Source organism: Nesoenas mayeri (assembly GCF_963082525.1).
Source record: "Nesoenas mayeri genome assembly, chromosome: 1".
NCBI classification, from domain to species: domain Eukaryota; kingdom Metazoa; phylum Chordata; class Aves; order Columbiformes; family Columbidae; genus Nesoenas; species Nesoenas mayeri.
The window spans coordinates 76598334-76622753 of record NC_137541.1 but is presented as its reverse complement, the minus strand read 5'-3'; the positions used below and the strand labels follow the sequence as shown (position 1 = coordinate 76622753).

At 43.0% G+C, this 24420-nt stretch overlaps 2 protein-coding genes across 2 annotated transcripts; both read left to right on the top strand.

Annotated features, from left to right (window-relative positions):
* Nucleotides 1–3856: 3856 nt before the first annotated feature.
* Nucleotides 3857–11487, top strand: LOC308046231 (L-lactate dehydrogenase B chain; the record flags this gene model as incomplete). The annotated part of the gene is made up of 7 exons (XM_080353959.1): nucleotides 3857–3982; nucleotides 5844–5961; nucleotides 6416–6589; nucleotides 8660–8833; nucleotides 9425–9542; nucleotides 10382–10505; nucleotides 11270–11487. The coding sequence occupies 7 exons, from the start codon at nucleotides 3857–3859 to the stop codon at nucleotides 11435–11437; spliced, it is 1002 nt and encodes a 333-aa protein (XP_080210085.1). The 3' UTR covers nucleotides 11438–11487.
* A 3554-nt stretch (nucleotides 11488–15041) lies between these two features.
* Nucleotides 15042–21757, top strand: LOC308050742 (L-lactate dehydrogenase B chain-like; the record flags this gene model as incomplete). Its single annotated transcript, XM_080360881.1, has 7 exons — nucleotides 15042–15167; nucleotides 16487–16604; nucleotides 17030–17203; nucleotides 18954–19127; nucleotides 19839–19956; nucleotides 20813–20936; nucleotides 21590–21757. 7 exons carry the CDS (start codon nucleotides 15042–15044, stop codon nucleotides 21755–21757), a joined length of 1002 nt encoding a protein of 333 aa, XP_080217007.1.
* Nucleotides 21758–24420: the final 2663 nt, after the last annotated feature.

Genomic DNA, 24420 nt, shown 5'->3' with positions numbered 1-24420 from the left:
ATTGAAACAAAGTGTGAAGATGCACATTTTGAATCATCACTCTAGAGTTTTGGGATCTGATCCCCTTGAGTTTGAGTCGGCTGTGTAGTAATTTAACTCCTAACCAGTATCTGAACCTGTCTTTTATAATGTTGTCAGAGTGCTGAATAATTTTGTATAAACTCCTGTTGTAGTTGTTTTTTTGCTAAACAGTTCTGGCTAGAATAAAGTCTGGAGCTTTTTGCTGACCTAAACTGACTTTTGGGTTGCCTCCGTGACATAACAAACCAAAAGTTAAATGTGATTAAAATGTACACATAAAAAATGTTGTAATTGTATGAAGGTTATCAGGCAAATTTATTTAGGCTGTGCCCCTTAACACTAGGGTTTGTTTTTCTGGAAAACTGCGCTTCATCAAAAATGCCAGTGTTGCCAAACTGGAGGTGAACTTTGAAACTGTGACCTGTCACCAGGAGGCTTTCCGTGTGACCTTGGAGAGATCTTCTCACCTCTCTGGGCCTCAATCCCCACTGGCTGGAACAATAACTAAGTAACTAAGAGCAGGAAGAAGTTATAATCTTGTTTCTTCTGCTGTCCTGCATCTGCCATGTCTACTCAGATCACCGGTGCTGCAGGAAGGGAATTAAATACCCTGTGCTTTTGAGAGCAAAATGAAGCCTGATCTAAAGGAGGGCCTAGCACAGCTGTTTTAAGATGTGGTACATGGTCCTGTCTGCCTTTAAAGCTTGAAGATCTTGCAATAGCAAAGTGGCATTTCCCTCTCCATTTAATTACAAATGCTACTATGCTAATTGATTGTTGAATGCTTGTAAGGAGAGAGAAGGATGCTGTCCAAAGAATACATAATGCACTGGCAAACATTCCTCACAACTGGTGCTGGTGAGACAAGCACAGCCCCTTGGTTCTGATTCAGGAATGAAAATACCTTGCTCTGATCCTTCACTAACCTCTCTTGTACCTTTTATCTTCTTTCTCCCTTATTTTCTTAAAGTTCAGCTGTGCCTGTTCCCATTTTGATTATGGAGGATAGACTTTCTTACCTTTCATTGGGTGATTACTCTTTATCTTCAGCTCTCATTTCAGCCGTAGTGACTAAAATCTTGAATTTATTTTCTTATAGTGAGATGCTACCTGAAGCATCATGTGGGTGGCTCCTTTCTTTCCAGAAAACCCTTTGCAATGTCAAACAGTGTAAAGAAGCAAAGCAGGTCATGGTTAGATAGCCATTCAAAGCCAGCACAAATCTGTACTGCTGTCCAGACAAAAAAAAGGCAGGTGCCAGCCTTTCCTCACCACTCATGCTCACCACCTCTCTCTCTCTCTCATGCTGGCACCAGCCCTTGTTTGGCTGCTTGGTGAGCCAGAGGGAATTAATCCAGTTACTACTAACCTGGCAAAATACCTGGCAAAAAGATCAATAAAACCTTAAACTGGTCACAACAACAGGAAAAAAAAAAAAAAAAAAGTAACCAAAGTCTTAGGCAGGGCCAGGCTATCTGCCTAGTCACATTTAACCCAGTGACTTATTTGGGAGGACTCTGGAATCTACCATTCTGTTTTCCCTCTTGAGAGGGAATCACATGTGACAAGGAACCTAAGGCTTTTTTTCCCCAGTGAAACTAAATCTGTACCATTCAGTATTTTGCCTGTACTTTCTCCTTTTACAGCTAGAAAGAAGTAATGTTACAGCATTAGGAAAAGCTATTCTTTGTTATTTCGTATTTCACATGCGTTGTTCCTGCAGGAATTTCAACAAATCTCTGCTGAGCAACACTGGCAAATCATATATCCAAATTTTCAGTTAATCTGTTACATAGGTTAGTGGAAAGACATGTCATATTATCTGCTTTTTTACTGTTACTTACAATGATGCATGTACTTATTACTTTAACAAGGCACAAAACTCCATTCATGCTCCAGGGACTCAGTCTGCAGGTCCTACATATCAGAATTTTAAAGTGATGCTCTACTGTGGTATGGAGAAATAGAGTGTGATATGGATAGGGCCGAAGGAGCGGGAGAGAAGGAGGAGGAGTGGCTGTGGCACTGGGTCAGGTTACATTCCTTGTTCCTGCCAAGGCATTTGTGTCTAACTCCAGGCATGCCGTTGTCCGGGAGGGATTCGTTGAACCGCAAACAATTCAACCGAAGTCAGCTGCAGGGCACAAATCAGCATAAAAATCAGATGCCACCAACTTGGGCGACTTTACCCCTGAAGATGACCTAAAATGCTTTATTTTTGCACAGCTTCTTGCTTGCAGTGATTCCTCTGTACGTTCCTTCGGGCCAAGTCTATGGCCCTGTGACACGGAGACAACGTTTCCCCACTTTGTTAGCTAATTGAGAGGTAAACTCAGAGGCGCTTCTGAGATCATCAGTCCCTGTGCCGGCCACCACAAGAGCAGTGCCAGGCTCAAGGTGCGGATGCCTCCAGCGCTCACCTACGGCCACTGAGCCGGGCCTCGGTCGGGGCTGCACGGCCGCTGCCGGCTGATCGCGGGCCAGCTCCCGACGGCTTCTCTTCGCCCGCCCGCCCGCAGTGAGCACGGCCACGCCAAGGGACAGCGATGCCGGCGGGAGAAGCCGCGGGGACCGGGAGTGACCAGAAGGGCTGAGGGGGGGAAGGGGAGTGTCGGGGCGGCTGTACTGGTGAGTCTCCGTCCTTGCCGGGGATTGAGTGCAGTGACCGCCACCTCCCGCGTGGAGCCGGGGAACGCCCAGGAGAACGCGGCGGGGGGCGGCCAGGCCCGGCCCTGCCCGCGGGGCCCGCCCCTTCCGCTGCGCAGCCCTCATTGCTGGAGTCCCCAACAGCATCAGCCGTCCTTCACTCGCCTCTCTCCGCTTTCAGCCTTATTGGTAGGTAGAGGGAGAGCGGAGCTGGCGTCGGCGGGGGGATTCGGGTCTCGTCTGGGGGATGGCGGATGCTGGAGGGTCGCCCAGCCCATCCTTCCCCGGGCGGCTCCGTCCTGCCGGGGCTGGACGCCATCCCCCGGGGCCGGACGCCATCCCCCGGGGCCGAGCATCCCTGCGGGGCGATCGGATGGTGTCTGGGGCGGGGGCCGTTGGAGGTCGGTCCCGGCAGCGGTGGGGTGCGCAGGCCGGTGGCCGGAGCCGGGATGCGGTTCCTGCGGGTTCGTCTGGGACGGCGGCTCCTGGCTCTGCCCCCGGCCCTGCGCAAACACCCGCTGCGGGACCTCGTGCTCCGTGTGGCGGCCCCGTCCGGTCTGCGGCTGCCGCGGTGGGGGCGGAACTGCCGGCTTGAGGGGGAGGGAGGGAGGGAGGGAGGGATGTGCGGGAAGGGGAAGGTCGGGGGCAGCGCGCAGGGCTCCGTGGAGTGAGCCAGGGGAGCTTCGGGGCCAAAGGGACACGAGCCGGGGAAGCCCCAGCAGGCTCACTGCTCCCAAACTGGTCGGTGGCTTGGCTACCAGTTCTGCAGCCCGGAGGCCTGATGGGTGCTCAGAAAGACGGTGAATGCCAAAGAGCCATTAACGCAGAAGGCGTTTCTGCCTTCTGCAGGGAGGCTCTGGAAACTGTGAACAGAAGGATGTTCAGTTATGTGCTGCCAAAATAATCTCTGCACCCATTCGGCCTCTCGCTGGGCATCAGCGAATGCCAGGAGGCAGAGCCCTGTGGCCGAGGAGGGGTGGGCTGGTAACTGGTGGGGTGGAAGGAGCCCTGTGAGCAAGGGCAGCATGCCCCTGTGCTGCCTTCTATAAACTGCCCTTGGCAGCGACTGCAGCCCTTCCATCAATAAGTTTCCATCTGTGGTAGGTGACCTCTGAGTTTCAGTGTGCGCATTTTGATTCACACTAGCCTGATTTCAACCAAATCATTCTGTCTATCTTTGCAGAACACCATGGCTACTGTCAAGGAGAAGCTGATGACCCCCATTGCTGCAGGAATCACGGTCCCAAACAACAAGATAACTATTGTGGGGGTTGGACAGGTTGGGATGGCCTGTGCTATCAGCGTCCTTGGGAAGGTATGGCTCAAGGACATGGTGTTAATATTCCCACTGCTGTAATTTGCTGCATAGCCTGTTTGTCCTAGCAAATGGTGGGAACTTCAGTAGGTTAGTTCAGGAATGCACAGATGAATCATTTGCATTCTGTGCAAGCAAGCAATGACCTACACTGTTCATGCAGGGCTGGCTTCCTCATTCAGTTTCTCCTTGTTCTTTCACCTTTCCATCAGTGCTTAGTGATAAATCTGTCTTTAATTAGAGCTATTTTGCAGGCTGCTGGGAAATATAGTAAGCAATGGCTCTGCTGCCACTGCCAGGCTCTTCTTGGTCTTGTTAATTTTTTTATTTTTGCACAACAAAGCTGGACTTTGCCCATCAGAGCTCCCCCACCTAGCAAAGAATGTGAACAGCAGAAATCCATGTGAAATGTGGGTAGGAATCAGAACTGTGCATATTTGCATTTGACTCTTATAATGCATGTGTGCTGTAACAAGTGAAAATACTGCTATCCCCTTTAGCAGTATGGTTATATGACTTTGTTTCCAGACAGGTTTTAGCTAGTTTTCTAAAAACACAGGGCTGGTCTTACAGGTTATTTTGACTTTTCCTGTTACTGGTTTCTGGGTTATTTTGGCAAATCTCATGTTGCAGTCTTTGAGCAAAGCGAAGGCTTATTATGCAATCAGTAGCTCTTGTACTTCGCACTTTGCTTTTAGAGACTATTGTGAATGAGTTAAATTTGATTCTTCTGATGCTCTTTTTGGAAAGACAATGGGGAGTGGCAGATCTTTTTTAAAAAGAAGGCATAAGCAGATAATATCTTATCTGCTTGCAGGTGCAGATCTTAAGTAGGTCATGGTGAGATCAAAAATCTTGCTTTTGGAGATGATCATTCCTCTGCCTATTGCCTTGAGGATGCATGTTTTAAAGTACTGGAGTTTTAATCATTAAAAAATTAAGGGTTTTCCCTTGCTGATATTCATGAGCCTTGTGAGCAAGGAAAACCTTGAGAGTAAGAAAAGGCCCCAATGAAACTAAGTACTGATGTGAAAGTAACAGGGTGCACTCAATCCGCCCATCCATACCATTGATAAAGGCTGGCCTGAATACTGAGGCCTGGGGAACACCACTCATGACTGGCTGCCAACTGGATTTGGCTCTATTTGCCACAATTTTTTGGGCCCGGCCATCCAGCCAGTTCTTTATCCACTGAAGAGTACACCCACCCAGGCCATGAGCTGGCAGCTTCTCCAGGAGAATGCTGTGGGATACAGTGTCAAAGGCCTTACTGAAGTCTACGTGGCTAAATCTGTTCTGTTAAGTAAATATTATGTAGTTGCTCTAGTAGTGAAGAGTTGGATAAAGAACTTGTTTTCTCTTGCTACTATTTTAGTATTGAGGAAAAACTGTCTGTTCCCATTCTGAGTTTTTTTGGTGAAGTGAATTGGTCAAAGTTGTGTTACAAGAGAATGCTTCCTTGATAGTTATGTGATGTATTAGGTATTTAAATATTTAAATTAGGCCTATTTTTTGCTGGATATATTTAGGGTTTTTTTAAAAAATCTGAGAGATACAACTTTTTCCCTAAGGAAATAACTAAATCCTGAAGTGTCTTACAAGGCAAGGCTTAGCTTTGCACACAAAATCTGAACAAGTCTATGAACCTGTACTGAACTCACCTCTGACTTTACTCCAAGATGCCTCACAACACCAAGACAGTCATGTCCTACTAGTTAACCTTTGGAGAAGAGATACTATTGGATGTGTAGCATGTTCCTTCAAAATGCAGTACAGGAAAACTCAGGGGTAGCTCTAAAGTGCAAGTTAATTGCTACTAATAGTGTACTCCATTGAAAGCTTCAAATTTTATTTTCTTCAGGGTCTTTGTGATGAGCTTGCTCTGGTTGATGTTTTGGAAGACAAACTGAAAGGGGAAATGATGGATCTACAGCATGGGACCGTGTTCCTTCACACTCACAAGATTGTGGCAGACAAAGGTGTGGTTTTTTTGGTTTTTTGTTTTTTTTTTAATTTAGTCCTGGTATTCTGAATTTGCATAACAGGAGAGTTCTTAGTTGGGTAATCACAAAAACTCCAAGAATTTGGCATTGAAAAGCTAAAGCTGATGAACTGGATTGAGAGTTCATATGAACACTATACCAATGGGAATGACTCTTAACTGAATGAAACTCTAGCATCTCTTTTTAGAAGAAATGTTATTTTATGGATAGTGGAAAAGAGATTCAGAGGGGTTGAATGCACTCGCAAGACCCACGTCTTGCTATATCAGGACAATGTTAGAGATGGTGCTGGCTTTAATCTTGATGTCTCCATGTTTCTTTGGTTTGAATGTATGCAGAGTAGAGAAGCTACCCATAATAGCTGTATGAACACAATGCTGTTGAAATGAATGGTATCTATTTTAAAAACATTCCCTGTCTTGTGTTGCAGACTATGCTGTCACAGCCAACTCCAAGATTGTGGTAGTAACTGCAGGAGTTCGTCAGCAAGAGGGCGAGAGTCGTCTCAACCTGGTTCAGAGGAACGTGAACGTCTTCAAATTCATCATTCCTCAGATTGTAAAGTATAGTCCCAACTGCACCATCCTGGTGGTTTCCAATCCAGGTAAGGCAGTTTTTTATTGACAACTCCTATTTGTTAGAGAACTAGTGTTTTGGTTTAGAAATCTCAAATACCAATGGAATATTGAAAGCGAATAGCTTTGTCTGTGTGGACATCTGCCATCTAGCTGCAAGCAGTTGAATGCAACCAAAATTCTGTATTTTCTGCTGCTGTCTTTTCAGAGCTTCTTATGGTGTCCATATTACAAAAGTATGCCTCATGGTAAATATTTCACTTCTTCACATGTCTTGGCTTAAGCAGTGGGTACTTTAAAACTTTCACCTGTAAAGGAGACATCTGCGTTGCTCTTAAGTTGCTTGTAAATAATGACTCTTGTGTTTAGATGTGATGTGGCCATTTTGGGGGATGCTGAACTTGCCCTATAGTTTTGTCTGTATTTTCAGGAAAAAGTATTTGTGTGCTGAATCTTGTGGTGGCAGGGAAGGCTAACTGTGCTACCTAGTTCACTTGGATCACAAAAGACTTTGTTATAACTGATGACACATATTTGTGTGCTCCCTTGCAAGCGTCTCATTGCATGGAACAGCTTGGATATTTGGATGCTTATGCTGATATGCTCTGTAGGAGGTCTCTGTAGGGCTGTCTTTGCCTGATTCAGCATCTGAGCAAAGCCATTACTATAGAACACTGGCAATGAAGTGACACTGCTTGTTTGTTTTTTTTTAAAGGTAACTTGGCAGAGTCAAAAGAGTGCATATAAAGCTGTCAACTTGGCTGGTGGTTGAATAGTTAGGTGTACAATTAGTACTACTGAAGATTCGTATAGTGAGCAAGTGGTAACTGTGCAAGTACAATAACTTGGAGCAATTTTAAACACTTATCTAAAAATGCAAGTCCAAGGTGAAATTGTTCCTGTTCTAGCAGGGCTGAATTCAAACAATAGACTTCTCTCCGGTAGAGCGGCTGCAGGAGGAGTATTGCATGTTGCTTTTTCAGAAGAACTTTTATAATGCTTTGTTTTCTCAATGTGTGCAATTTTGTCTACTAGTCTTAAAGAGTGGAAGTTATTGTAAGCCCTTTAGAAGGGACCTTGGGGTGTTTGCTGCATGTGTGTTTGTTTGTGACCTTGATGTCCTTCTATGTGACGCTCGCCTGGATCTGTCTGGGCTCTGGTTCAAATAGCACTGTCTGCAGCCTGTCCTGAGTAGAAAGCCCTGCTGTAGGAAGACAATGAGATGACAAAGCAGCACTTGGAAGGCGTGGGTGTGTGTCTCAGCCTCTGACTGGAAAGCCAAATTATCCAGAGCAGATGTAGTTGTTTGATACAGAGGTACTCAGTAGTCTGTACAGATCGCTCTGGTCCTGGCAGGAACTCATCAGCTGAAGCTGTGGGGTAACTGTGCTTGATCAATATGCCATTTGTACCAGCAGGATGTGACCTGTACTGGGGTGACATGTTTTTGGTGCCTTAGCTCCCTCCTGAGAACTGGCTGGCTTTTGAGAGTTTTTGAGCCATAATTAATTATTGCAGCCTGTTTATTATTGTTCCTTTGGATGGGAGATTTTCTGTCTGCTCACATACTTCTCTCTCTGCCACAAACTTGGTTTGATTTTTAATAAGACTGTATTTTTAGAGCCACATTCAGCCAAAGCATTGAGCTTATCTGGCTTTTCATGCTGCAGACTTAACTAGTGCAGAAACTGCTTAATGCACAAATCTGTCTAGGAAATGAACCTGAAGCAGTTAACAAGTAGAAACAGTACGTAAATCTCACACATGTTTTGTTTTAAATTGCTTTACCTCTTACAGTGAAGTAGAAGGTAACATTACTTCAGGAAACTGCTTGAATGTTTTACCTATTTGAATAGTTTGGTCCCAATTCTGGATGCTCTAGGGATTTAGCTGATAGGATCCCAATCTCCAAAGACCTTCCTAATTTTTTTTCTAATAGTAGCTAGACATGTGCTAAAGTTTAAGAAGTCAGACCTAAAGTACTGTGACTAACGAGCCCATCTGTGGTGAGCCCTCTGACAGATGACAGCAAAGTAATTGTTGGAGCATTCTTGAGTGTTGCAAAGGGTTTAAATTACTCTACATGTTCTTCTTTGCAGTGGATATATTAACCTATGTGACATGGAAGCTGAGTGGCCTGCCAAAACACCGTGTGATTGGAAGCGGCTGCAATCTGGACACAGCCAGATTTCGCTACCTGATGTCTGAGAGACTTGGTATCCACCCAGATAGCTGCCATGGCTGGATCCTGGGAGAACATGGTGATTCTAGTGGTGAGGAGCAGTTCTGACCTTCTTGGGCATAAGCAGTCCAGAGTTGGAGGTTGAGGCCTAAGGGGTGTTACAAAATTCTGAAAAAGCAGATGCAGCTGATCTTGACTAGCTAGCACCTTGTTGTATTTTTATGGAGACTGGAGTTGAGGCAAGTCCAGGAAGTCTACCTACACATTTTTAATAGAAGTTATTATGGTTGTATGATTAAATCCTGAACTGAAAAGGCCAATTTTGATAAAGTTGTGTCCTAAATGGTATGGTATGCTACTTCTTTTTTTTCTCATTTTTTGAAGTATCATAACATAGTCTCTAGCATAGTTGTCTTTTGAAAGCAGTATTAGCTCTTGTTAGGTCAATGGTAGAGCTTGTTGCAAGTAGTAGAAAAAGCTAGTGATCAAGTTTCAGGCTATCAAAATCATCCCTTACCTTATTTTGTCACTTTCCTTCATGAAATTTAAGAGAAGATGGTCTTAAAAGCTTTTGACATCAATGATGGTTATTTTTCTTAACTCAGTTTATGTATTTCCAGTTAGTCATAAAGAGTTGTTGTCAGAAAGTGATATTGAACCTGAAGTTCTCTCTCTGTTGCAGTGGCTGTCTGGAGCGGAGTTAATGTGGCAGGTGTTCCTCTCAAGGAGCTGAATCCTGCCATGGGAACTGACAAAGACAGCGAGAACTGGAAGGAAGTCCACAAGCAAGTGGTTGACAGGTACAGTGAATAAGGTGGATATATGTGATGCTGAAAATAGCCAGTCTGCACACTGCAGTTCCACTCTGCTGCAGATGCATGCCCTTGAGTTTAGAGGGTTGCATGAGTAAGTGCCACTAGTGGTTTAAACACAGAAATGGAGGGTTTCAGGTCGTAAGCTTTATTATCCTGCAGTGAGACAACTTACTGTGTAACATACACACTTCAGTACTGCAGCGTTAGAGCTGTGTGTACTTGTTTTCTCACAAGTAGCTTCTTAAATGGTTAAGTTAGTTCAGAGGGTGCAGGACTCTAGAGAAAGGTAGTAGGTTTCTGTGAGCAGAGTGTTGGAGTTGATTGGGGAAAACTTTGTTCATGGATTTAGGAAAATTTATGTAGAGGTAACCATACATGTCACTAAATCACTTGTACGCTAGTGAAATAGGGACTACGCTGGTACAAAGTGTGTGCAGATTTGTGTGTAGATGGCGTATGGTTTTGATTCTAACTACCTACTCCAAATGCACTCAGAACAGTTGTGCCACTGACTTCAATAGAGAACTGGTTCCAGTGTAGGAGTTGATTTTTCTGTTTAATACTAAGAACTGTTCTTAGGAAGTTGTTTTTCAAGTACTGGGGCTTCTTTATTGTAGGTATAGGATAATGTAGACTTCAGTCTTTAACCTTTAATAGTGAAATACATAACTCTTACTTTGTTTTAATTCCAAAAATTGTAATGTATCACAGGAGTTGCAGATCTTTTTTTTTCCCATGGGGAAACATTCACTCATCTTAAGACTTAGTATTCACAAAGTGTCTTGAAGATATCTTAATGCAGCTGTATTTCACTATTTCTCTAGTGCCTATGAGGTAATCAAACTTAAGGGATACACGAACTGGGCTATTGGCCTTAGTGTTGCTGACCTTTGTGAGACCATGCTGAAGAACTTGTACCGGGTTCACTCAGTCTCAACACTCTTAAAGGTAAGAAGTGGTGGCTAATTGGATGGTCTGTTTCATTTTGCTGTTACTGAAAAGAGAAGTAGTTTCAATTAGCAAGGTGCTGAACAAACAAGCTTTGTAAAATACTGCTTTGAATTTAAAATGAGAGCTTATTATTGCAACTTTTTCTAGTCTGACCTCTTAGCATACCCTTCTTGCTAGTATGGAACTGAAAATTGTTCTCTGTACCCAATGTTGTAGTACCTTTGTGTGAAGTTTGCTATGTGTGGCATGCAGATTCATTAAAAGGAAGTTTCAGTGCAAAAATTGCAAGTTTCATGAAGGTCTGGCTGCAATTCTATGAACTGCTGGCTAGCAAAGGTGCTGGGAAGTGAGTTGTGTCCTTTGTATAACTAGTGTAACTGACTGCATCCAGCCTGTGCCACCTGTATCACCTCTGGTGCAGCAAGGACTCTGAGCAGGCTGAACTTGCTGCTCCCTCTAGTAGGAAAAAAGATTTGCCATAATCCTGTGTCTTTGAATTTTGTCAGCCACTTCCTGTATTTAAATAAAAGTGAGGGGTTTGGGGCTGGGGTTTCTGAAATCAGCCATCTTAGTATTGCCAATCACTTGGTCTGAAACAGCTCTGTACTCCCTGTTTTCCAAATACATAGCACCTGAAAAATTTCTGCAGGTTGCAAAATGCTAGTCTGGAGCTCTGCTCTCAGAAGGTTCCTGCTGTACAAACTAAAAGCAGATGTAGGGTGATGGGTTCATGTCTGAATGATCTCTCTTGTTTGTGGTAGGGTATGTATGGTGTTGAGAATGATGTCTTCTTGAGCCTGCCTTCTGTCCTAAGCGCTGCTGGACTGACCAGTGTCATCAACCCAAAGCTGAAGGATGATGAGGTGGCTCAGCTGAAGAAGAGTGCAGAGACACTGTGGAACATCCAGAAAGATCTCCAAGATCTGTAACTCATGAATGTTAAATTCCAGCAATAGGTAAAATTGTGTTGTATGCAAATGTGGAGTTTATTCACTGTACATCTCTATGGTTAACATTTAATGCTCTTCCAGACTGAGCTTTGTCCACACTAGCTAAACTTATGCTTACTGTAACGCACAAACCTGATGAACAAATAAAGCAACTTTCAGGCATGTTTTGTTGTCCTAGTGACTTATTTTCAGTATTTAAATTAGCTTACTCTGGCATTCTATTTTAATGTTTGCCACAGGCCACATGGAAGTGTGGACACACATGTCCTTTCAAAAGTTCAGAAATAATGTAGGAATGGCCTGTAGTGGGATTTCATTAACACAGTCTTACTGAAAGCGTTTTCTGTAGGATAGATTAATTTTCAATCCAGAAGTTAAGTGTAGTTGATTCCCAGACTTGTTTCTGATATAGTAGTTTGTATTTTTATACCTCATAGGCAGAGGAAATTGAATGAGGATTTACCTCTGAGTCACCTGCCAAAAATGCCAGTGTTTAGATTCTGTAAACCACTGGCCTAGAAAAATGGTTCTGTGGACCCTTTGCTCTCCTGGATTCAATTCTTTGACTGTTACTGGTGATGAGAGGAACAAAAACATTCTAGAAACCCCTAGGCCTAATGTAGCACAACTAGAAATAATGTAACAGAAACCTAATAGAGAAACAATATCTCTGCAGAGACTAGACATGAGACAAAGCGGGATGTCCTTGCCTTGCAAGCTGGGAAAGTGGGATGTTTCACTAAATGAAGAAAGACCTACATGACTTTGGCAAATAGCAGCACAAAATGACAATATGCATGCTTAGGAAATTAGGTCAAGAAGCTGATGCTGGGGGGAGGCACCAGGCTACAAAGATCACCAGGGCCCACTAGAGACTCCTGATGAAGACTCTCAAATACCAAAGATGGACTTCTGGCAAAAGGTGGAGTTATGTAAATAATTTATCTTTAATGCATCAACTAAGCAATAGAAACAAATGAATATGCAATAGGTATATGTAATAATAATAAGGGTGAGTCATGTGCTTACATTATAAAACACTTAACTATTATGAGTGTGTTATGTGTATAAGCTTTAAACAAAAATTAAACAAACTAGGCCCAATGCCAAAAATAAGGAATCATTTCTTCCAATGAAACTGGGGTAAAAGAAGCTCCCAGAAGTGTCACTCCAAGATAATTTTTCTTTATTGTGTGATGTATTTTCCTTTTGAATGGCAATTCCAGATAAATAAGCACAGAATTAAAGTATGGGTGGGCCAGCATTTAACTGAGGATCTGCAAGCACTCTGTGTGCATTGGCACTGCATTATTTCCAGCAGATAAATACAGCTGTCTGTATTTTGCAGAACCGGACAACTAATTATTCTGTCTCCATCACAGCCATGTGAAATAATGAGCATATTCATCCTGCAGTTGATGACCTGATCTCCCAGGTCTGACACAGTGCCAGAAGATCATCACATTTTACATTACGTTTTCTTGCCACCAGGCCTCTGTCCCATGTTCCTACGGCCTAGTGGGCTCCTTCCTTTCCTAGGTTAGATTTTTTATGATCTGTACTGCCTTAGGTCTATGGCCATCATCAGACCATCAATGTGTTGCTGTGGGCAGGAGCCCCATTCACAGGGATTTTCAAGTGAGCTCTGTTTGTAAGCTGGTTTAATTGCTCTTCTGAAAAAAAAAAGCAGCAGCAGCAGGGAAATCCTGTCTGCTTTCATGTGGTTTGGGAAGATGATGGGACAGACACAAGTAGCGGAGTTATTTCAGACTTCTCTAATGACATGCCTTGTGCACAGTACAAGATGCATTATTCCCACCTCACTCTCTTCCCCACTTCCCCCCGCCCCCCCGCCCGAAAGCAACAGGAACTTCCAGGCTCAGGCTCTGCTATGGCCATGCACTCGCTCCTTGGTCGACTGACAGGGCCCTGGACCAATGAGACGCCTCGGTTGAGAGAAGTTTCTGGCCACTACCATAAATGGCCACAGCCCCGTGTCACCCAGGCTATAAATGGAGCCCGCTGCCGTTAGCAACCGTCATTTTTACTGAACATCCGTTGGGGGCTGGGACATCTACCTGTGTGGGTAAGTGAAGTTCTGGGCACTGTGAGGAGCACTGCCTTCGAAACAAGAGTGTGGCGATCCATAATAAGTTAAATTGCGCACAACAACAGAAGAAAAGAAGTAACCATAGTCTTAGGCAGGGCCAGACTCTGCTTTGTCATGTTTAACCCAGTGGCCAGCTTGGGAGGCCTCTGGAATTCACCATTTTCCCTCCTGAGAGGGAATCACCTGTGACAAAGAACTTAAGGTTTTCTCCCCCCCACCCCGCCCTTCACCCTGCCATTCCTTATTTTGCCTCTACTTTCTTTTACCGCTTTAGGAAAAAATTAGCCTTTATTTCGTATTTCACATGCATTGATCCTGCAGGAATTTCAACAAATCACTTTTCTGCTGAGCAACACGGGCAAATCGTATACCTGATTTTCAGTTAATCTGTTCCATAGGATAGCTGAAAGATGAGTGATATCTTCTGATTCTAACTTACAGCAGTGGATGTACTTATTACTTTAAAAAGGCACAAAACTCCATTCACTTTCCAGGGGCTCAGTCTGAAGGTCCTACGTATCAGAATTTTAAAGTGATGCTGGCAGGGTCTCGTCTGGGGGATGGCGGATGCTGGAGGGTCGCCCAGCCCATCCTTCCCCGGGCGGCTCCGTCCTGCCGGGGCTGGACGCCATCCCCCGGGGCCGAGCATCCCTGCGGGGCGATCGGATGGTGTCTGGGGCGGGGGCCGTTGGAGGTCGGTCCCGGCAGCGGTGGGGTGCGCAGGCCGGTGGCCGGAGCCGGGATGCGGTTCCTGCGGGTTCGTCTGGGACGGCGGCTCCTGGCTCTGCCCCCGGCCCTGCGCAAACACCCGCTGCGGGACCTCGTGCTCCGTGTGGCGGCCCCGTCCGGTCTGCGGCTGCCGCGGTGGGGGCGGAACTGCCGGCTTGAGGGGGAGGGAGGGAGGGAGGGAGGGATGTGCGGGAAGGGGAAGGTCGGGGGCAGCGCGCAGGGCTCCGTGGAGTGAGCCAGGGGAGCTTCGGGGCCAAAGGGACACGAGCCGGGGAAGCCCCAGCAGGCTCACTGCTCCCAAACTGGTTGGTGGCTTGGCTACCAGTTCTCCAGCCCGGAGGCCTGATGGGCGCTCAGAAAGAAGGTGAATGCCAAAGAGCCATTAACGCAGAAGGTGTTTCTGCCTTCTGCAGGGAGGCTCTGGAAACTGTGAACAGAAGGATGTTCAGTTATGTGCTGCCAAAATAATTTCTGCACCCATTTGGCCACTCGCTGGGCATCAGTGAATGCCAGGAGGCAGAGCCCTGTGGCTGAGGAGGGGTGGGCTGGTAACTGGTGGGGTGGAAGGAGCCCAGTGAGCAAGGGCAGCATGCCCCTGTGCTGCCTTCTATAAACTGCCCTTGGCAGCGACTGCAGCCCTTCCATCAGTTTCCATCCATAGTAGGTGACCTCTGAGTTTCAGAATGTGCATCTTGATTCACAGTGGTCTAATTTCAACTAAATCTATCTGTTTTGCAGAACACCATGGCTACTGTGAAGGAGAAGCTGATGACCCCCCTTACTGCAGGAATCAAAGTCCCAAACAACAAGATATCTATTGTGGGGACTGGACAGGTTGGAATGGCCTCTGCTATCAGCATCCTTGGGAAGGTATGGCTCAAGGATATGGTGTTAATATTCCCACTGCTGTAGTTTGCTGCATGGCCTGTTTGTCCTAGCAAATGGTTGAAAATTTGCTAAAAATACAGGGCTGGACTTAGATGTGATTTTGACTTCTCCTGTTACTGGTTTCTGGGTTATTTTGGAAAATCTTATGTTGCAGTCTTTGAGCAAAGCAAAGGCTTATTATGCAATCAGGAACTCTTGTACTTTGCTTTCAGAGACTATCGAGAATGAGTCAAATGATTCCTCTCATGCTGTTTTTGAAAAGACAATTGGGAGTTGCAGATTTTTTTTTTTTTTTTAAAGAAGGCATAAACAGATTATACCCTATCTATTTGCAGGGGCAGATTAGCTCTCAAGGAGATCAGAAATCTTGCATGTTCTACTAAAAAAGCTCCATTTTATTTGGAGATGATCCTTTCTCTACCTGTTAACCTCGAGGATGCATGCTTTAAAGTACTGCCATTTTAATCATTAAAAAATTAAGAGTTTTCCCTTGCTGATATTCATGAGCCTTGTAAGCAAGGAAAAAATAGTAAGAAAAAACCCCAATGAAACTATGTACTGACGTGAAAGTAACAAATAGTTTTTGAAGCTCTATAAGTAAAAGAGGTTTACATTTTTACATAAAAGCAAACAAAGCAGCTTGCTTGCAGAAGTATTTTGAATGGCATAAAAATGGCTGAGCTGCTTTCAAAGGGGGTGCAGATACCTAGGAAAATACAGAGAAATAGAATTTGATTAATTTACTGAATGATAGGTTGTTCAGTGGAGTAGAAATTACAATGGTAGTAAACACTTCTGTCAAAAGGCAGTAAAAGTTTATGTGATAGCAGAAGGCCTTTTTCTTCTGACTCCATATTTCACTGTTTTCCTGTTCTGAGATCATATGACACATTATCTCCCAACTTAACCTTGGTAGAAAACAGGAATACATGGCTAAATTTGTTCTGCAAAGTAAATATATTGTAGTGCTTCTAGTAGAGAAGAATTGGGTAAAGGATTTGTTTTCTCTTGCTACTATTTTAGTATTGAGGAAAAACAGTCTGTTCCCATTCTGGGTTTTTTTTTTGTGAAGTGAATTGGTTGAAGTAATGTTAGAGGAGAATACTTCCTTGATAGATCTGTGTTGTATTAGGTATTTAAATATTTAAAGGAGGCCTATTTTCTTCTGGATATATTTAGGTGGTTTGTTACAACCCTGAAGTAGTTCAAGACCGAGCTCAACTCAGAGGTAGCGCTAAAATGCAAGTTAACTGCTACTATTAGTGTACTCCATTGAAAACTCCAGATTTTATTTTCTTCAGGGTCTTTGTGATGAGCTTGCTCTGGTTGATGTTATGGAAGACAGACTGAAAGGAGAAATGATGGATCTACAGCATGGGACCGTGTTCCTTCACACTCACAAGATTGTGGCAGGCAAAGGTGATCCTCAGTTTAGTCTGGTATTCTGAATTTGCATAACAGTAGTGTTCTTCATTGTTCAATCAAAAACTCTAGGGATTTGGTACTGAAAGTCTAAAGTTGATGAATTGAGGTGAGAGTTCAGAGGAACACCATAACAATGGGAGTGTCTCCTAACTGATCTGAAATAAAATCTAGCATGTCTTTGTAGACAGAATGTTATTTTATGGATAGTGGAAATGAGATTCAGAGGGGTTGAATGTACTCTTAAGACCCACGTCCTGATATATCAGGATAATGTGAGAGATGGTGCTGGCTTTAATCTCCATGTTTTTTTGTTTTGAATGTATGCAGAGTAGAGAAGCTACCCATAATAGCTGTATGAACACAATGCTGTTGAAATGAATGGTGTCTATTTTAAAAACATTCCCTGTCTTGTGTTGCAGACTATGCTGTCACAGCCAACTCCAAGATTGTGGTAGTAACTGCAGGAGTTCGTCAGCAAGAGGGCGAGAGTCGTCTCAACCTGGTTCAGAGGAATGTGGATGTCTTCAAATCGATCATTCCTCAGATTGTAAAACATAGCCCCAACTGTATCTTCCTGGTGGTTTCCAATCCAGGTAAGGCAGTCTTTTATTGACAACTCCTATTTGTTAGAGAACTAGTGTTTTGGTTTAGAAATCTCAAATACCAATGGAATATTGAAAGCGAATAGCTTTGTCTATGTGGACATCTGCCATCTAGCTGCTAGCAGACGAATGCAAGCAAACATTCTGTATTTTTTGCTGCTGTCTTTATTCAGAGCTTCTTATGGTGTCCATATTACAAAAGCATGCCTCGTGGTGAATATTTCACTTCTTCACATATCTAGGCTTAAGCAGTGGGTACTTTAAAACTTTTACCTGTAAAGGAGACATCTACTTTGCTCTTAAGTTGCTTGTAAATCATGACTCTTGTGTTTAGATGTGATGTGGCCATTTTTGGGGGGGATGCAGAACCTGCCCTACAGACTTGTCTATATTTGCAGGAAAAAGTATTTGTGTGCTGAATCTTGTGGTGGCAGGGAAGGCTAACTGTGCTACCTAGTTCACTTGGATCACAAAAGACTTTGTTATAACTGATGACACATATTTGTGTGCTCCCTTGCAAGCATCTCATTGCATGGAACAGCTTGGATATTTGGATGCTTATGCTGATATGCTCTGTAGGAGGTCTCTGTAGGGCTGTCTTTGCCTGATTCAGCATCTGAGCAAAGCCATTACTATAGAACACTGGCAATGAAGTGACACTGCTTGTTCGTTTTTTTAAAGGTAACTTGGCAGAGTCAAAAGAGTGCATATAAAGCTGTCAACTTGGCTGGTGGTTGAATAGTTAGGTGTACAATTAGTACTACTGAAGATTTGTATAGTGAGCAAGTGGCAACTGTGCAAGTACAATAACTTGGAGCAATTTTAAACACTTATCTAAAAATGCAAGTCCAAGGTGAAATTGTTCCTGTTCTAGCAGGGCTGAATTCAAACAATAGACTTCTCTCCGGTAGAGCAGCCGCAGGAGGAGTATAGCATGTTGCTTTTTCAGAAGAACCTTTATAATGCTTTGTTTTCTCAATGTGTGCAATTTTGTCCACTAGTCTTAGATAGTGGAAGTTACTGTGAGCTCTTTGGAAGGTGGTGATGTACTTTTTGTGCCTTAGTAGAGCAAATGGTGTGTTTCAGATCTGTAGAGAGAAATATATTCCCTCCTGAGAACTGGCTGGCTTTTGAGAGTTTTGGAGCCATAATTAATTATTGCAGCCTGTTTATTATTGTTCCTTTGGATGGGAGGTTTTCTGTCTGCTCAGATACTTCTCTCTCTGCCACAAACTTGATTTGATTTTTAATAAGACTATATTTTTAGAGCCACATTCAGCCAAAGCATTGAGCTTATCTGGCTTTTCATGCTGCAGAGTTAGTGCAGAAACTGCTTAATGTGCAAATCTGTCTAGGAAATGAACCTGAAGTAGTTAACAAGTAGAAACAGTACGTAAATCTCACACCTGTTTTGTTTTAAATTGCTTTACCTCTTACAGTGAAGTAGAAGGTAACATTACTTCAGGAAACTGCTTGAATGTTCTAGCTATATTAATAGTTTGGTCCCAATTCTGGATGCTCTAGGGATTTAGCTGGTAGGATCCCAATCTCCAAAGACCTTCCTAATTTTTTTTCTAATAGTAGCTAGACATGTGCTAAATTTTAAGAAGTCAGACCTAAAGTACTGTGACTAACGAGCCCATCTGTGGTGAGCCCTCTGACAGATGGCAGCAAAGTAATTGTTGGAGCATTCTTGGGTGATGCGAAGGGTTTCATTTACTCTGCATGTTCTTCTTTGCAGTGGATATATTAACCTATGTGACATGGAAGCTGAGTGGCCTGCCAAAACACCGTGTGATTGGAAGCGGCTGCAATCTGGACACAGCCAGATTTCGCTACCTGATGTCTGAGAGACTTGGTATCCACCCAGATAGCTGCCATGGCTGGATCCTGGGAGAACATGGTGATTCTAGTGGTGAGGAGCAGTTCTGACCTTCTTGGGAATAAGCAGTCCAGAGTTGGAGGTTGAGGCCTAAGGGGTGTTACAAAATTCTGAAAAATAGATTCAACTGGGCTTGACAGGAAAGCAGAGGTTGGCTGAGCATACCCAGAGTTCATTTTGCTTCAATATTACAGCTGCCCATGTTTGGAAGTAACTAAGAAACTTCCTAGTTACTTCACAGGAGCAGAGAATGTGGCCACCTACAAGCTTCCAATACGAAGGGAGATGTGCAAGTTCCTCTCTTCATATTCTTAGTTTGTATGTTGCTACTCGGTTATTCATGTATGTAATAGTAGAATTCTGGAAGGCTTACCCTAGTACTGATTACTGGGACAGCAAATATGTGGTTGGTGCAGTTTTTCAGTAAAACTTACTAAAAGGCTGAACATGTAAGATGTGCCTTTTTGCTGGAGTTTGAAGTTTCTGACTTCAAAAGTAGCTGTCTACAACCTTCAAGGACTGAAAGTTCTGTTGTTCAGGTGTGGCTATTGACTTGTTCAAGTGTCAGCGCTAAAATAGTCTCCTATTTGACCCCCCAAGTTCTCAGAATTAACTGTAATTAAATGAAGGGTTAAAATTGCCTCAAACATTATTGTGGTTCTGATGACTACTATGTTACCGGTTAGATAGGAGAAGAGTAGTTGTCACTAGATGCTGTTGAACCTGAAGTTGTCTCTGTTACAGTGGCTGTCTGGAGTGGAATGAATGTGGCAGGCGTTCCTCTCAAGGAGCTGAATCCTGCCATGGGAACTGACAAAGACAGCGAGAACTGGAAGGAAGTCCACAAGCAAGTGGTTGACAGGTACAGTGAATAAGGTGGATATATGTGATGCTGAAAATAGCCAGTCTGCATGCTGCAGTTCCACTCTGCTGCAGATTCATGCCCTTGAGTTTAGAGGGTTGCATGAGTAAGTGCCACTAGTGGTTTAAACACAGAAATGGAGGGTTTCAGGTCGTAAGCTTTATTATCCTGCAGTGAGACAACTTACTGTGTAACATACACACTTCAGTACTGCAGCGTTAGAGCTGTGTGTACTTGTTTTCTCACAAGTAGCTTCTTAAATGGTTAAGTTAGTTCAGAGGGTGCAGGACTCTAGAGAAAGGTAGTAGGTTTCTGTGAGCAGAGTGTTGGAGTTGATTTGAGGAAAACTTTGTTCATGGATTTAGGAAAATTTAAGTAGAGGTAACTATATATGTCACTAAATCACTTGTCTCCCTTATGAAATAAGGACTATACTGGTACAAAGTGTACCTAGATGTTGGTTAAAAATTAGGATTTGTGTGTAGGTAGTGTACAGTTTTGACTCAATGTATAGTTATGCTGCATGCCCTAGGAATAATTGTGCTGCTGACTTGAATAGAGAACTCTTTCCTCTGTACGTAGTGGTTTTTCCACTTAACACTAAGAAGTGTTCATGGATGGAAGCTATTTTTCAATTAACACGGCTTCTTTATTGTAGATATGGGATAATGCAGATTTTCTGCCTTATCTTTTGATGGTGAAATACATAACTTTGTTTTAATTCCAAAATTTGTAATGTAGCACAGAAGTTTCAGCTGTTTCTTTCAATGGGGAAACATTCACTCATCTTAAGACTTGGTATTCACACAGTGTCTTGAAGATATCCTAATGCAGCTGTATTTCACTATTTCTCTAGTGCCTACGCGGTAATAAAACTTAAAGGCTACACAAACTGGGCTATTGGCCTTAGTGTTGCTAACCTCTGTGAGACCATCCTGAAGGACTTGTACCGGGTTCACTCAGTCTCAACACTGTTCAAGGTAGGAAGTGGTGGCTAATTGGATGCTCTGGTTCATTTTGCTATTATTTAAAAGCTAAGTAGTCTCAGTTAGCAGGGTGCTGAACAAACGAAGCTTTGTAAAATACTACTTTGAATTTACCCAATGTTGTAGTACCCTTGTGTGAAGTTTGTTATGTGTGGCGTGCAGATTCATAAAAGGAAATTTTACTGCAAAAATTGAATGTTTCACGAAGGTCCAGCTGCAAACCATGAACCTCTCCCTAGCAAAGTTCCTGGGAAGAGAGTTGTGTCTTTTATATAGACAGTGTAGCTGGTTGCATCCAGCCTGTGCAGCAAGGACTCTGAGCAGGCTGAACTTGCTGCTCCCTGTACTAGTAAAATAGATCTGCCATAATCCTATGTCTTTGAATTCTGTCAGCCACTTGCTGTATTTAACTAAAAGTGAGGGATTTGGGGCTGGGGTTTCTGAAATCAGCCATCTTAGTATTACCAATCACTAAGTCTGAAACAGCTCTGTACTCCTTTTTTACAAATACATAGCACCTGAAAAATTTCTGCAGGTTGCAAAATGCTAGTCTGGAGCTCTGCTCTCAGAAGGTTCCTGCTGTACAAACTAAAAGCAGATGTAGGGTGATGGGTTCATGTCTGAATGATCTCTATTGTTTGTGGCAGGGTATGTATGGCATTGAGAATGATGTCTTCTTGAGCCTGCCTTCTGTCCTAAGCGCTGCTGGACTGACCAGTGTCATCAACCCAAAGCTGAAGGATGATGAGGTGGCTCAGCTGAAGAAGAGTGCAGAGACACTGTGGAACATCCAGAAAGATATCAAAGACCTGTAACTCATGAATGTTAAATTCCAGTAACAGGTAAAAAGTGTGTTGTATGCAAATGTGGGGTTTATTCACTGTACATCTCTATGGTTAATGATTAACACTCTTCCAGGCTGAGCTTTGTTCACCCTAGCTAAACTTATGCTTACTGTAACGCACAGACCTGATGAACAAATAAAGCAACTTTCAGGCATGTTTTGTTGTCCTAGTGACTTATTTTCAGTATTTAAATTAGCTTACTCTGGCATTCTATTTTAGTGTTTGTCACAGACTACATGGAGGCGTGGACACATGTGTGCTTTTAAGTGTTTAGAAAATGTAGTAATGGCCTGTGGTGGGATTTCACTAACACAGCCTTACTAAAAGCGTTTTCTGTAGGATAGATTAATTTTCAATCCAGAAGTTAACTGAGAGTAGTTGATTCCCAGACTTGTTTCTGATATAGTAGTTTGTATTTTTATACCTGATGGGTAGAGAAAATTGAATGGGGATTTACCTCTGGGTCACCTGCCAAAAATGCCAATGTTAAGATTCCACTGGCCTAGAAAAGTGGTCTTGTAGACCCTTCTTTCTCCTGGATTCAATTATTTGGCTGTTACTGGTGTTTAGTTTTCATAATGTTTAGAGCAAACAAGGTTCTTTTCTACTTGGTTACCAAAATCCAAGGTGTTGTTTTTTTTTTTTTAATTCTTAAGACTGGAGTCCTATGGTAATCTTGTTCATAGAACAAGTCACATGGGGCATTTAATCTCTCAGCATTATTGATTCACAAATGCTTACACACTGGGGGCGAAGGGGGGAACAGATAAAAAAAACCCCACAGTTTTATTTTTTAATCGCTTATGGTAATATGAAGTATAAATTAGTCAGTACTTGCTTGGTGTGCCTAGAAGTGCTCAACCTAAATGTCCAGGGGACAAACAATATCAAATCCATGTGTCCTAATTCAGGGACCTGTGAGTCTTGTTTCGTTTGTTGTGAGAAGGAAAATTATCGTCTCTGCTTTCATAATGCAGTGTAGATGATTTCCACACCAGGATGGATGAGCTGAAGTTCTTGCTAATAACTATTAGTCATTAGATAAATGGCATAAGCTGCTGCTGTTTGCAGGACATACTCATTAGCAATTTTCACCTGAGCACATGTAGCTGTCTACCTCACACAGTTCTTCCTCGCTTTGTTCTTACACTGTTCTCAGTTAATAAAATAATTCAAAGCTGTGTTCTGGGACGTTATCTTGCAGGATTCTTGAGACTGGTGTGCATGAAGAGGCATCAGTTGTCTTAGAGGACAAAGAATGGGCCCTTTTTCCTTCTGACATTGAATCTTACTTTTTTTAAAATTTATTTTTTAAAGACCACTTAGCTACAAAAAAACTGGGTTTGTCCCTGGTTGCATCAGTGTGCATTCCTTACCCATTAAAATGTAGGGTCATACCTTGTTCTGTGCTCAGCAAACTGAGACCCAAAGTAGGTTAGGCCATCTTGAACATGGTCATCAGTGCTTGAGCTGGAAAGATACCATCAGCTAGTGTCTGTCAACTACACCTTCAGTTCCCTCTGAGCCTGCAGAGGTTTCTTTGGTGATCATAAGACTCAACAACAGTACAAGACTTGTGCCTAGACAATGAGCAACAAGCGAGCTCATTTCTTGAGAGACTTGTACGACAAAGAAATGTAGTTTTCCCCAGTTTACAGACATAAATCAGAACAATTAAGCCATAAATTCTCAGTGGAATGTAGATGCTGAAGGCTCACTGATGTCAGTGTGACCAGGACCCCAAAATTATTTAAGAGTCAGATCCTTATATTGTGTCCCAGAATGACATAGTGCCATAATGTAATGGCCTTCCAACATGATGTCTTATTTTGGGCATTTCTTTCTCTATGAAATGTCCTCCTCTAATGCACGTCTGTGAATCCAGCCTTATGTCAGTCAAAATTTTCAGAGCTTTTCAGAGGCTACAGTAGCCATGGTCTTCCTAAACCCATTCCCATCACTGTGAGGTACTACATTTTTATAAAGTGTTCATAATATAATATAGCTATGTGAGTTATTATGTGCGAGCGAAGGAGTCATGCAAATAATTAACTTAGATTGGGCTATTGGAGAGATCAGCCTCAGGAGCGGTGGATTTTGCTCAGTGTCTGAAATGAATAATTTACTAGCAAACATAAGCAACAAAGCACTGTCTGACCCAGGCAGTGGCTATGCAAAGTAAGATTTCCAAGTAAATATTTTCTCTGTTATGCTCTGCTCTTAATAGCTCTTCAACATTATTTAGATGTGTTTACACATTCAATATCTGAGGTAAGAAATCCTGAAAATTTGTCAAAATAGCCTGAATGTGGATTTGTACTAGCATGGATTTCTGTAAGAGAGTATTCGTAATTCTTGCTCCATGAGATGTGCTAAATGAAAATACAAAGGGAAGAAAAAAGACATTTTACTTGAGATACAGTTTTCTCTATGCTGCTAATTTTGTATTTCAGACAATAAGGCAGAAGTGCAATGATTTCCAAAATCTATATTCATTCAGCAGTTTCCACCAGTAGTAGATACTGGAATGCTCTCCCGGCGTCAGTGGGAATCAGGAATGATTACCATGTCTAAGAATCACATCAAATTAATTTTCCTCCCCACATATGACAATACTCAGACTGAAGATCAGT